The sequence below is a fragment of the Aythya ferina genome (assembly GCF_964211825.1).
Source record: "Aythya ferina genome assembly, chromosome: 22".
NCBI lineage: Eukaryota > Metazoa > Chordata > Aves > Anseriformes > Anatidae > Aythya > Aythya ferina.
The window spans coordinates 5,457,314-5,470,368 of NC_140320.1; the positions used below are offsets into that span (position 1 = coordinate 5,457,314).

Genomic DNA, 13,055 nt, shown 5'->3' on the forward strand with positions numbered 1-13,055 from the left:
AATATCCTGAAATGCAAGATCCACAAGGATCGTAGAGTCCAACTTGGATAAATAATATCCTATTATAATAGTAAGCGGATGTAAAATATTCCCTGCACAGTTAGCCCAAATGTGACAGTAGCAAAGGAGGACTGCAACTTTCTAGAATCTAATGTAGGATCAAAAAAGGTGGAACTTTTCCATTGGGATGTAATTCCATTTGATTTACTTTTTTAATATAAATGGTAGAGAAAAAACTTCACATTTGGACACAGTCTGTATGCAGATACAAGCAAACTGGGTAAAACATAATAGGCAGGATCTGGAGACGAAAGAGGTGCAGTGAAGATGCTCTCTGGGCAAACTTTGTGGCTAACCATCTTCTGGAGAAGCAGTTAGCTGAAGTTGTGGGGAGGTGGCTGTGATGCCTGTTAGCGAACTTCAGCTAACTTGTATATAAATGTTTTCACAACCCAGTGGTAACCAGGAATGTTGTGTTCCAGCATGTATAATGCTGCTGTTCTGTAGTAGATCAGATAATTACACAAGCTGTAGCCTCTGTATGAGGGAGGCTTTGATGCTGGGGGTAGGGGAAGACTTTCTTCCACTTGAAGGAACTGGGAGATAACTACTTTTCCTTGCTCTCCATATGCTGCTGTGTACATCAGCCAAGCAGCCCAGCTGTGCAGCGTGGGACATGCTGAGTAGGCTAGTGCACCCTGCTGCTCCCTGCTTACATTGCGTCTGCCAGCCGAGATAACCTGGGTGTCTGTTCTGCAGCATGGACAAACTTTTAGTCCCTGACGGCAGTCCTGCCTGGCTGCTGCAGCAGTCTTTCACACTAGGTAAGTTTGTTCCCTTGAATGCTGCTCTTTGGCTACAGCCTGTTCACATCCTTGCAAAATGTGATTGCATCCAGTCACATGTACACTGAGGTACTACAGAACAAACACAGGGGTTTGCCAATGGCTGAGGTTTGCTTACAGAAGAAATGGTATAGGAGCTCAGAGCCCTGAATTAGATTGTCTTGGTGGTGATGGGGAAGGATGTAGGTAGGAGAGATCACTGGGTTTTGTTTGGGGAGGATTTTTCGATAATCTGCCTTCCACCACGTACTTGAAGCTACACTTCACTTCCCTGACCATGGTCCATTAGCAGTCTGGTTCTAAGAATAAATGTTCTTAAGGAAATGTGCTACTTTTATTCTAACATTTAATCTTGGCTTTTGGTGGGCTGTATAAACCTGCTAAAAACAGCATACCACACCACCTTTCTCTGACATAGATGGTAGAAGTCAGCCTGACCCCAGAGATCTGGCATTTACCACAGGGTGGGATGGATAGTGTTTCTGATGGAGCTGGAGCTCTTGTATTAGCTGCTGTACTAGACTGCAGTATAAAGGCACAGGTATCCAAGAGATTTCAACTTCATTACAGTTGATGAGGTGTCCAAATCCCTAGGGTGTGTTGTTAAATAAGGAAAAACTGGTCCCTGGTTATTGAATTAAAATGAAGTGCAGAAGTGAAGTGAATGTGATCCCAAAGAGGATCATGTATCACAGGTCTGAGCTTCTTATGACACATGAGTGGTATGTTCTGCTTGGGTGATTTGATGCTAAAACAAACCTGATTACATGTTAACCTGATCTGGTTCAGTGTCTGTGTTCTCCATATGTCACTTTTGTCAGGTATTTTATAATGCTAGTGCCCTAACCTTTTTGATTCTGGAAACAAATACTTAAACTCCTGAAGAATACTCCTGTATTTTTGCTGAAGGTGGGGGGATATGGGTACACAAAATCTGCCCCTCTCTAAATCCATGCCTAAGTGGAGGAAATATAAATATTCAGAGCCCTCTTCAGAGCCCTCCATAGTACAATGCAAACCACTTTGTTTCCAGCCCCAGTGCTCTGCTAGGTAGCAATGTGGGGCTCAGCTCTTCTACACACCTTCATTCCATGGCAGACCCTTGTTGTGATGATATGAGGTCTTATTTGTAGTTTCCACATCTGCAGCTGTTTAGCTGTTATGTGTGGGGGAGTTGTTGGCTTTGCAGCCTCATTATCATTCCTTTAAATCTCTTTTAGATTGCCTTGCAAAATTCCACCTGATCTGGGTGACGAGTTTCTACAGGAGCAGCACTGAGGATGGGTTGGAAAGGAAGATCCCCTAAGAGGGGAGCTCCTGCTTCATGCCCTACAGCCAGAAGAGGGTTAACAAGGCACACAGCTCCTGTGCAGGCAGCGTGTGTACTTGGCAGTGAGAGATGTGCTACAGAGTGAGAGGAGGAGTGGAGCAGCTCTCGGCTCTGTTTGCTGCCTGTCACTGACCTCACATCTCTGGAGCTGCTGTCCTGTTCACAGCGAAGGGTCCCCTCCTCCTGAGCCCGTATCCTGCCTCTCTGGATGGGGATCTTCCCTTCGCATGGTGGCGTCTGACTCTGGCTGCTGCTGTGAGATGCTGGTGCTGGCTGGCTGATGAATGAGTGCCCCTCCGAGCAGAGCCAGGTAAGACAGCCTTACATTTGTTGCCTTACTCTTGTCCCCTTTCTGGCCAGCATCTGGCTCAGGTAACCCTGGGAGTCAGTGGCAGTACTGTAGGCATGGGATTTGGATGGTCTGTGGGAAAAAATCACTGTGCTGATCTCTTAGCATGGCATAAGAAGTGTAGGTCTCTGGGGACATCTCCCCTCTGGATGTTTCCTGAGGGGAGACTTGTATCATTTTATCTATGTTTCTTGGGGCATTGAGGTTACTGCAAGTCAAAGTAAAGCTATTAACATGGACTGTTGAAAAGGCTGTGATGGGAAAGATTGCCTTATGTATTTGAAGGGATAAGAAATTTGGTTACTTTTCACTTCAATTCATAATATTTAACTGTCTGAGACATGTCTTTCGGAGTCACAATACTTACATACTACACACCATGGAAGCATGGAAGTCATGTTCCTTCACACAGGAAGGATGATACTTCCCAGTAGTATATTTAGCAACACAGTGTTTTGTGGACCTCCTGGATATTGCAAAACATTATGCAGATACTGCTTCAGTTCTACAATCAAGCTCTACACTCAGTGTGCTCATTTCTTATTTCTATAGGTCTTTTCCCCTAATATTATCTGGTTTACTTTTTTTTTTTTTAAAAAAAAAAAAAAGATTTAGCTGTTAATGTGTATTCTTAGTTTGCACGTTTGCCTTGGACATAGGCAAATGTGAGTTAGCAGGGTACTGAATGCAGCAGGTTAGTCTAGCCCTCTCATTTGGGTCATGTCAGAAAAGCTGTGACAACAAATTCAGTCTGACCATGCTTCATAGCTAGCTGTGTGCTCTTAGAATGAACTTGGACAAGGTTGTGAATATCTTGCATAATTCATGAACTCACTGTCATATATGTATGAGAGGAGGCATTACTTTGCGGAGTAAATAAGCAGTTGCCAAAATCCCTTGCCGGAGTATGGGCAGAGCAAGGCAAGGATATTGGCCACATTGATTACTCACTGAGTATACTTGGCTCATAAAAGCAACACCTTTCTCAGAAGTGGGCTTTAGGCCTCAAATGGTGACAGTATTAGTCTTTGTTGCTAGCTGGTTGTGATTCTCTTAATGGTTTTCAAATTTTTGAAGTGGAAGGGAAAGACAGGATTTGTTAGCCCTGTATGGTTATAAGTATTGAGTGAATGCAGAAGTAACAAACTTCATAAACCATTGGGATTCTGATTGAAACGTCAATCTCAAAGAAAAACAGATGAAGCATTGGCTTAAGATCTAGGAGGCATTCCCCTCATTTTTGGTTTAGTATCTTCTGCAGCTACTTAATGTCCTGTTGCTTATGGCAATTGCAAGCATGTAAACAGCGGTGAAAGAGCACTGCAGTTTGAGGGGAGCTGATCTGTTTCTCTTTCATCTATCTAATAAAAACTTAGATCATGTGATGTATAATCCTTTGTGCCTGTGTGCACGTTTCATGAAGATGTTCAGAAGCAAATGAGAGAAACTTAAAATCAATAAAAAGATCAGAGGTGTTTTGTTAATGTTTTCTGCTTTTGATCTTTCCCAAATAAGCCTAAAACTATTAGGAAGACGATAAGAGATTTATTATAGAACTATACTAATTCTCATAAATTAAAGAATGCTCTTTTGTTTGGGTTAGAATAGTTCCTTTTTTTTTTTTTTTTTTTTTTTTTCCCCTTTGCAATCTGTGTTCGGTGGGTACCAGTGACAAGGCTAGATCAGGTCTTGCAAATCTGGAAGTTCAAGGCTTGAAGCTCCTGTTGACTTTCCCCCGCTGAGTATGGAAATAGGGGAATAAATATTCCCATTTTGCTGCCTGTGCTGGAAAGAAAACAGTCACTTATTCTTTTTATCATTAGTTGTCTTTTGACAATATAAATGTTTAGCAGTAACATTCATGTGGTTTAGCTATTTTTCACTAGCAAATCCATGATCAAAAACCCTTAGCAGACAGGACTTAGGGGGGAACCCAGAGGACTATTAGGAGGGAACACCTGATGAGGCTCTTGTGCCAAGGAGGCATGGTGGTTAGGTTAATGATAGGCTGTGCAAAAATCTAATACCTCAGGTAAGAACAAGGGCTTGAGCTATCTATTACAATAGTATGGGAGTTCCTGGCTTTCATTTACTAAACACCAGCTAAGAATGCATGTTACTTCAGTACAAAATACCGCTGTAGTTACCACCCGTTGTCTGCCTTAAAAATCCACTATGAGTAGAGAAATGCTTGGAGTTTCCATTTTTGAGAGGTGGCCCTTGATATGGAAAATGGAGAATCCCCTCATTAGCTATTAGCACTGATGCCCTGGAGCAACAACAACAGTTGGTTGTAGTTAGCACTGGAGCTGCTCCGTGTCCTTCCTATGAAACAGAGTGCTTGCTGAGACCTGGAGAGGTGTTACAGAGCATTAGGCTAAGAGGAGACAGGAGGTCTGCACCATGAAAATAGCATACAAATGTGTATGGTGGGGTGGGGAGATCAACAGTTTTGTCTTCTCTTTAAGGTTGATCTTTGGGGAATGTACAGGCTTTGAATGTCATGCTGCCACGTGCCCCATGCCTTATAGTTGGCTTTAAGTTTTAAGTGTCTTTTTTTCTTAAATCTCACTAAGGAAAAAGGATTCTGCTAATTCACTTGAGCAGGAATGTGGTTTGTGACCTGGATGATCTGTACAGTCTGTAATACCTACCACAGGATGCTAACTAGCAAGGGAGTTCTAGAGCTAGGAACTATTTATGGAAAGGCTGTGCTTGCTGCCAAAGGGCAGAAAATGTATAATTCTGATTACCTTGCATCTTGAAGAAATTCTGAATCCTGGAGGCAAAGATGTCATTCCCAGGAAGTGGTCTTGGCTGCATTTAAAGTGCAAGACCCAATAGGCAATAATCATATTTGGTTGCACTTCCTATAAAGGTTTCATTTATAAAAGACAATTTATAGTTGACTTTTTTTTTTTTCCCCGCCCCCCCCCCCCCCCCCAGGAAATACTAATCTTGTAGCTGGACTGTAATATTAGAGGAGAATAAGCAGTGAGTTCAAGAACTTGTTCAATATAGCTACTTAATATTTTTGAAGTATCTGCTCATTTTTTAATTGTGTGATTAAGAAATATCTAAACCATGGCTATATTCCCCCCCCTGCTGATTATTATTATTATTTTTAATAAATAGGCTTTGAAAGCCAAGCTTCACTCATTTCCATTCTTCAGCCACATCTGATAGAGAGGTGCTGAAGTTCTGGGCTCTTGGTTAAGGAAGAACTTGAAACTCATTTGGATTGAACTGTAAGGTAAAACAGCAGCAGGAGGAGGAGCCATAGAGGAAAACATGAGTGAGAAAGCTCAGGTCTACTTGACCTGAGGAATGCAATCATACTCATGAGCTTTCATGGCATGTGTTATTTTTGGATCAAAACCAAGTCTGATTTTAATACTCTAATTGTCAATAAATATATATGTTCAGCATGTCTGTGCATTATGCTTAAACACTTCTATGCCCACTGCTTGTGTGTGTTGCAGAGCAAGATGCTTCCCCTTTTTCATACTGTCATGTCATGTATGCTGCCTTCCTATGAACTTGACTTGTGTGTATCCATCTCCTAATACAGATGAATGCTCATTGCACCACTCGTTTCATGTCTTTCCCGAGCTGTTTCATGCACAGCACTGTGGTAAACAAGTTTACTAATAAATTGCTGCAAGTTTCAGCAAAAAACAAAATCGTATACTGCAAAAAAACTTAAATGCCATTTTGAACTCTTCCGTGTTTCTGTGCTCTGATGAGGAAGCGTGTTCAGAAGAGGTTAAAGGCATTGGTTTAATACTGGATCTCTAAGTTTCTTTATAGGATATAAAGTCAGTATAGCAACTGAACTGGGTCCAGTGTGCAGTCAGTAACTGGGTATATATATGCTGAATTTCATTGCATTTTAGATGTTGAAGCTAACAAGTGTGAAAATTAAGTTTGTTCTTGATCTTGTAATCCTGGAGACTGCTGTCTAGCTCTTCTGTTCATGAAAGGCGGCTGTTCTTATAGGGGAGATGGACAGCATGATCTGTATTTTAAGCTTTCTTTAAATTAAATGACCAGCTGGTTAGAGAGTGAGCAATAGGACACTTAGAGGCTTGTTTTGTCCCTGATCCATTGTTGACCACTGGAGTGCCTGTAAGCAAGTCATTTCAGGTCAGCCATTTGATGATATGCTGCTAGCTGTTGAATGTTAGTCGTGCTCATCCTCAGCTGCTGGCAGGCAAAATGGGGATAACAGCAGCCTCCTAGAGGATGTTGTAATGATAAATACCAGTTGGAGCTTATCTGGCTCTCATTACAACTCCACAGAATAACACCTTAAGTAGTTAGTCTGGAAGCAATAACTAGTCTAGCACTATAGTTTCTTTTTGCTCTAGAGTGCTTAGATAGACTTCTCAGAGACAGTATCTTGCTTGTGGTAGCTTTACCACTGACTACCCGTAAGACTTCACATTCTGCACCCCCTTAATTAGCTTTGAATACTGTCAGACTATTTCTAATGGCTTTCTCATGTACGATTATAGGATTTGACTTAAAAGCTGGATACAAAACAAAATGGTAGCCCGGTTGCCTGTGGCAGCACAGTGCCTGCTGATGTGCTGTTCTACTTCAGAGAATGTTTCATTGTTTTTGTTGGAGTTAGTCAGCCTTGCACAGCAGTGCTGTGGGTTTAAAAGTCCCCAATTCTACAGAGTGCTACACTAGTGTTGCTCTGGAGTCTCTTGAGCACTGAAAATGGTGCTGTACAATCAAAATCTGGTATTCTACCACTACAGGATACCCAAAATGTGGGTGGTGACCTATGTGGACTTCAGTGTCTCCTATCTGTAAACAAACAGGCGTCATGCTTTTCAACTGTATCGCCAGTCTAGTTCCTGCTGATCCACAGCTTTGTTTCTGTTATCAGCTTGATGCTATTTCCAACACTTTTCACACATGCCCATATCTTTCTGCCTCCTCTCCCACTTAACTTTTTCTACTCTTAGATCTTGGATGTTGGGCAAGATGGACACCAAGCAATTGTTTTTTTATAAGGGTGATGATACTCACACTTAAAACAGAGTGAGTCTTGTAAGGGATGGAAAATGTCATGCTTGTGGGCATGAGTTTTTATCTGCTAGAGACAAGGGAAAACTTGGTGTGTTCTAGCCTTGTAGCTGCCATGTTTTGTGTCGTGGGTTGCTATGCTTTCCAATGATGTACACAGCCAAACTGCGTTTTTCTTTTTCCTACCTATTTCCTGTGAGATAAATAGATCACGTAGTGCTCATTGCTTCCTATCTATACTGGATTGGCAGGAAGACAGATTGGAAATGCTGTTCAGAGATAACTATGACCATATTCGGTCCTGGTGTGATCCAAGAGAAGCTAATGTAAAAGAACAAGCTGTCGTCTCTCCCTGTGGTGTGACACTCATTGTTGTGACACATGACACAGTAGAAAGGGCAAAGACCCCTGAGCTGTGGAACCTTGCTGCCCTTTGCCCTTCAGCAAAGAGGGAACACATCCTGAAAGGAACAGTTTACATGATGTGACAGGCTTAGTTTTCAGGCTAACTGTATAAAATATGGAACAGAGCATGCACAGGGAAGGGAGATGTCTTCCCACAAGCCTTACTCATCTGATGCTAAACCAACCAGGTAGCTCAGAAACTACTGCTCAGAGTGATCTTAGCTTTTGGCAGGACTGAGCACAGCTGGGCAGGGCAGTGAAGCCAAAGGCTCCCTGTGCTGGTGTAGGATGTAGCGCTGATTGAGTGTGAGGTTCTGCGGCTTTCTTGCACACATTTCCATTTCTAACTAGGTCAGTTACAGTAACTCTGCCTAGCTATCAGACCTAGTGACTGCAGTATAGCCACATGCTTTCTCCACTTCAGTTCCTCTTCTGTGAATGTGGGATACCTTTCTTTCATTGAAAGCACCTTTCATGTGGAAAATATGCAATGGGAGGTCAGGAAGAACAGTATTCATATGCTTGCATGTCCTAGTGTATGTATTAGGCTATTTGATGATACCATAGAAAAATTCACTCCTGGAACTCTGTTATTCTTTCTTTACGATTTTCATTAGCTCTGTGGCAGGGAAAGAGGACAAATAGACTTAAATATCATCAGATAATCAGCATTGAAATACAAGATTAATCAAGGAACAGCTCTGCACTGCTGTGATCGAGATAAAACTGCAGTGAGTCCAGCTAATGACTTTCTAGTTGGCTGAGACGGGCCCTAGGAGAGAGCACTGCTGGGTTAATATGCTTTTTGTCCCCAAATGATTCATGATCTTTTCAGCTTGCACTATTTGCAGGCAGAATATTTGAGTGCTAGAAAGGCAAGGGGATTGAACTATAGACAGAAAATTGAGGGAGGTAGATGAGGTATACCTGTTCCATCATAAGTTCCTTGAAAAAGTTTCTTAAATACCTGAGATTATCTATGTGCAAGGCTCCTGACTGGGACTTTAGACTGCAGTTTTTAGAAACAACTTGAGTACAACTATTGCAAGGCAGAGGGCAAGTTCAAATAAAGGACCTTATGCAAAGGTGGCATCTTTTAGACTGCACAGAACAGCCCACGTGGCAACATCTGGCATAACAAAGGGCTAAGAATACAGCCTTTGAATGTATCTGTGTTATCTACAAATATGCATGTATTTCTTAAAATGGAGGGAGTTGTACTGTCCTGAAAACTGTTGCTTTTCTAGACATCTGCTAACTATTATTTTTTGTAGTATAATGGGTTATTTTAAAATGTGCTGCTGCCTTCAAGAAAAAAGAATTGCCTTTGCCTAAGGGACTACTCACACACGGAACAATGCATACTTTTATCCTGAATTAAAGAAAAGTTCCTGTGGAGAGTGAGAGACATGGTGATCCTTTTTTAAATTCATTAGGGTCTAATCCTTAATCTTAACATTTAAGTCTTAAGGCTGCTGGCCAGGATACTGGTATTACTGTGCTATAAACCAGAGGTAGATTTCTTTGAGTGTTTTAAGGTTCCAAGAGAGAATTTCTCCATTTGGGGTTCACAAACTGAGCACGCTGCTGGTGGCACCTATGGATGTACCTCTGCATAAATGTTGTCTAGCTATCAAAACTGCTTGGTAAAGATCAATATTCTCATGTACACATATCGGAGCAAAGTCTCCTTTTTTAACTTTCATGATAGTATTGATACACTTGGATGCTTTCTTTGAACACCAATGCCTTGCACCCCCAAGCTGGCATGATGCTTTGTACAGTATGAGTCTGGGACATTTGCATCCAGGTAACAAACATTTTGTGAAAAGCTGCAGTGTTTGATGAAGACATCAAACGCATGATGAAGACATGCTTCAGGGACTGTGGCCTTAGAGCGGTGACTGGGAGTTTTAAAAAGTCACTAGTGTGTTTTGGTAGTGCTTAGGCAGGGCAGATCTGCCTTGTTTTGTGAGCTGATAAGCACCTAAGCTAGACATCAACTGCAGCTTGAGTTTATCTTCACCTGCTAAGCCCAGGTACTGTGGAGACAGTGGTGTGATGAGGTGAGCAGGGTATCTGTGATACTAAAAATAGGAGCTCTGTGCCTAGTAAATAGTTACTGCAAGCAGAGCAACAAATAGGCTTGAGCCCTAGGTTGCTCAGAAGTCTGAAAACTTCTGATGCTGTTCTAAGGAAATATGAAATACGCACATGCATTGAAGTCAGGCAAGCCTCCTGCAGATTCCTTCTTCCTCCTGTGCTGAGACTTCAATAAAAAGTATTTAGAGGTAAACAGAATGAGACACTAACCAGATTTATATTTATCGCCTGACCCCATCTGTTTCCTTCCCTTGCTCAATTTTAAAACCATAGAATCGTTTGGGTTGGAAAAGACACAAGTCTGCAAGTCCACTCATCATCTAATGCTACCAAGTCATGGCTAAGCCTTGTCCTGAAGCACCATGTCCATATATTTCTTAAATACATCCAGGGAAATCTCACCTGATGCAACTTCAGTTTGACCTTTCCGCTGCCCTTTCTTTGAAGTCAGTACACCTTTCTTCTTGTTTGAAATGTTTGTGTTATGTTTGCCTGTTAAGGTCAAACCCATTTAGTGTTATTAGTTTGTCCTGCAATTGCACATTGTAGGGAGAGGAGTGAGACTTCATCTGGACTAGAAGTTACTTTTCAGTGATGATGTTTTACCCTAGTACTTATAGTTTATGGGCATCAGGGCTTTTTACGCTATCCCTGTACTATGTATAAGGAAAGTGGTGTACAGAGGGCAAGTAATTTGTGTCAAATCAGGCATGCTTTTCGTCTTTTTTTCGTGGATTCTGAGACTTTACTGAAGTGGAAATAGAGTTTGGAGTTGCTGTAACCTCATCCTGAGTATTCAGAGCATAAATACTGAAAGGCTCTAACTAAAGAGCAAATTTACCTGGATTAGGAGAGATTATATTTAGTAGCTTGCAAGTAATAATGTCAGCTTTTGTGCTGAAAAACCCAAACTACCCCAGGCAGGATTAGCAACAGACTCTGTAGAGAAAAAAGTTTAAAGACTTTGTCTTCTGACAATGCCAAGTCAGCGATCATTTCTTTACTTAAGACTTAGAGACCCTGTACTGGAAAATGCTGTTGAAATGGGGCTACTGGAAAAGTGGGCAGTAGGATGGAGAAAATCAGCAAGTCTTCGTTGTGTCTGGTGTGTGATTTGCATGGTTATGTCCAGTCTTACTGAAAGGCATGGGAAAGACTGCTTCTTTCAGATAAATTTCCACCCTTTGTGCTGGGAAATGGTTACAGAAGAATCTGTTTCCGATCACCAGGCTGGAAACTGCAACCTGGATCTGGACACGGCTTTTACAAATGGTCCTGATCCTTATTTGTGCCTCAACCCACACCCCTCTCCTACCTTTCCACCCTTAAGTTCAGCTGTGTTATGACTGAAAGAAACCTCCACTTGATTCCCTTAGTTCATTTTTATCCCGTTATTCCTTGTTTCACACTCTGGAGACCTCTTTAAGCAACTTGAGTTGCATGATGTTTTATCTTATGAGTCACCACAGTTTCTTTTGCTGTCATCTGGCCAAGATGTACATGCTTAAACTTCTTATTCTAGTGGAGAAATTGATGAAGTAGGCTATTCTTTCTGAGTGTTCTTTGCTTCTACAATTTTTTTTCCTACTAATATTTAGACTTTCCTGGCTCTGGGGAACCCAGTACTTCAACCAGTATTTAACACTCATGGTCCTAAGTTTTGCCTGGTTGGCAAGATAAAATCGGTAGACTAGAGACACCAATTCTGCAGGTCAAGGAAATGTCTATAGCCAAATGACTTGTTTTTGCGATGTTTTACACTTGGCGATGTCTAGTTTCTTCGGTGATTTTTGGATTGCTTGCATTCCAAAATCAGTCACCAAATCTGTGCTATCTTGTTCATTGGCTTTCATTTTAATTTGTTTGGTACAGGATAGGAAACCCATATGCAGTATTTGTCAATAATCTTATCTAAACTGAACATCTGTTCTTCCTCACCTTTGCCAAAGAAAACACTGGGGATCTAGACTAGATAAAAATAAATAAATCCTGCTTAGTATTACAGCAGCCTGTCAAAAGCCTTTCTCCTTTGTACCACAGGGGAAGGAGAATGAAATGTGGCCAGTGTTACCTTGGTAGTCCAATGAGAGAGAAGGACCTGATTTTATTTTAATGAGACTTTGGGGTTCTAAGTCAGCTGTACTCTTCGATCTGTTGCTTGGCCAAGCTGGATGGGAGCAAAACAGGGCAGTGTCCCTAAAGCTTTATCTTTGAGAAGCTTAAAGGCAGTTTCATCCTCTGGACTGGGAATGTTTCAACCCCTGCCCTGCTTGGAGGTTACTCAGCACTTGCGGTTTTTGGCAGCTTTTTGGAGCTGTGTGTGCAGTGCTTTATGGGCTTATCTGCTCTGGTCTGGAAGTGCTCTGTTTTCAAGGGCTGCCCCTGAGCTAACAAGCCCTTAGAGGTCTGGGATGCCTGTGCTCCATTTCCAAGCAATCTTTCTCTTGCAATCTTGTAGCTGGAGTAAGCAGATACATCAGGTCAGCTGTATGTAGACTATCTGTGTGGGTAAGCCTTTTATCTCTTAATGCATCTTTGAGGAAGGGTGTACAAGTAGTTAACATTCAGAAAGATGGGGCCCTAACTTCTGTATGAGCTCTTGGGCTCTAAAGCTCAAAAAATAATTGTATTGATTTTGTGTAGATATTATCCCAGTATGCGATGGGGGAAATGAACACAGAATTTTCTAGGCGTCTGAAACTTTAACTGGAACAGGAAATAAAAAATGAACTTTTCAGCTTCAGTAGTGCTTTATATGCCAAACCAACTTCCCTTTTCCCAGTGGAGTGTGCTTAGTGTTAGAGCACAGGTTATATGGATTGCAGCTGGGGGACACAAAGCCAAGCTCCCCCAGCTCAAGTAGCTGATGCAGCTATATTGAAATCATTGGAGCTGTTCCACTTTATGCTGGCTAAGAACTTTTGCCTGAATGATTTGTTTTTTAATGTGGTCCTGCAGGGCTGTCCAAGTCACTGCAAGTCTG

The 13,055-nt window shown here is 41.8% G+C and overlaps 1 protein-coding gene across 6 annotated transcripts in view; it reads left to right on the forward strand.

The window, feature by feature from the left end:
- GRAMD1B (GRAM domain containing 1B) overlaps nt 1-13,055 on the forward strand; it is a 159,304-nt gene that overhangs the window by 25,419 nt on the left and 120,830 nt on the right. The window contains exon 3 of one of the 6 annotated variants that reach the window (XR_014685437.1): nt 2,066-2,485. Coding sequence is in view for 1 of the 6 variants with exons in the window: in XM_084495814.1 (XP_084351940.1) it covers nt 2,460-2,485 (26 nt within the window). In the remaining 5 variants the exon portion in view is untranslated. Of the gene's footprint in view, nt 1-2,065; nt 2,486-13,055 lie in introns of those variants that run through there. The other 5 variants (XM_084495812.1, XM_084495811.1, XM_084495808.1 and 2 more) reach the window with 5 other exon arrangements.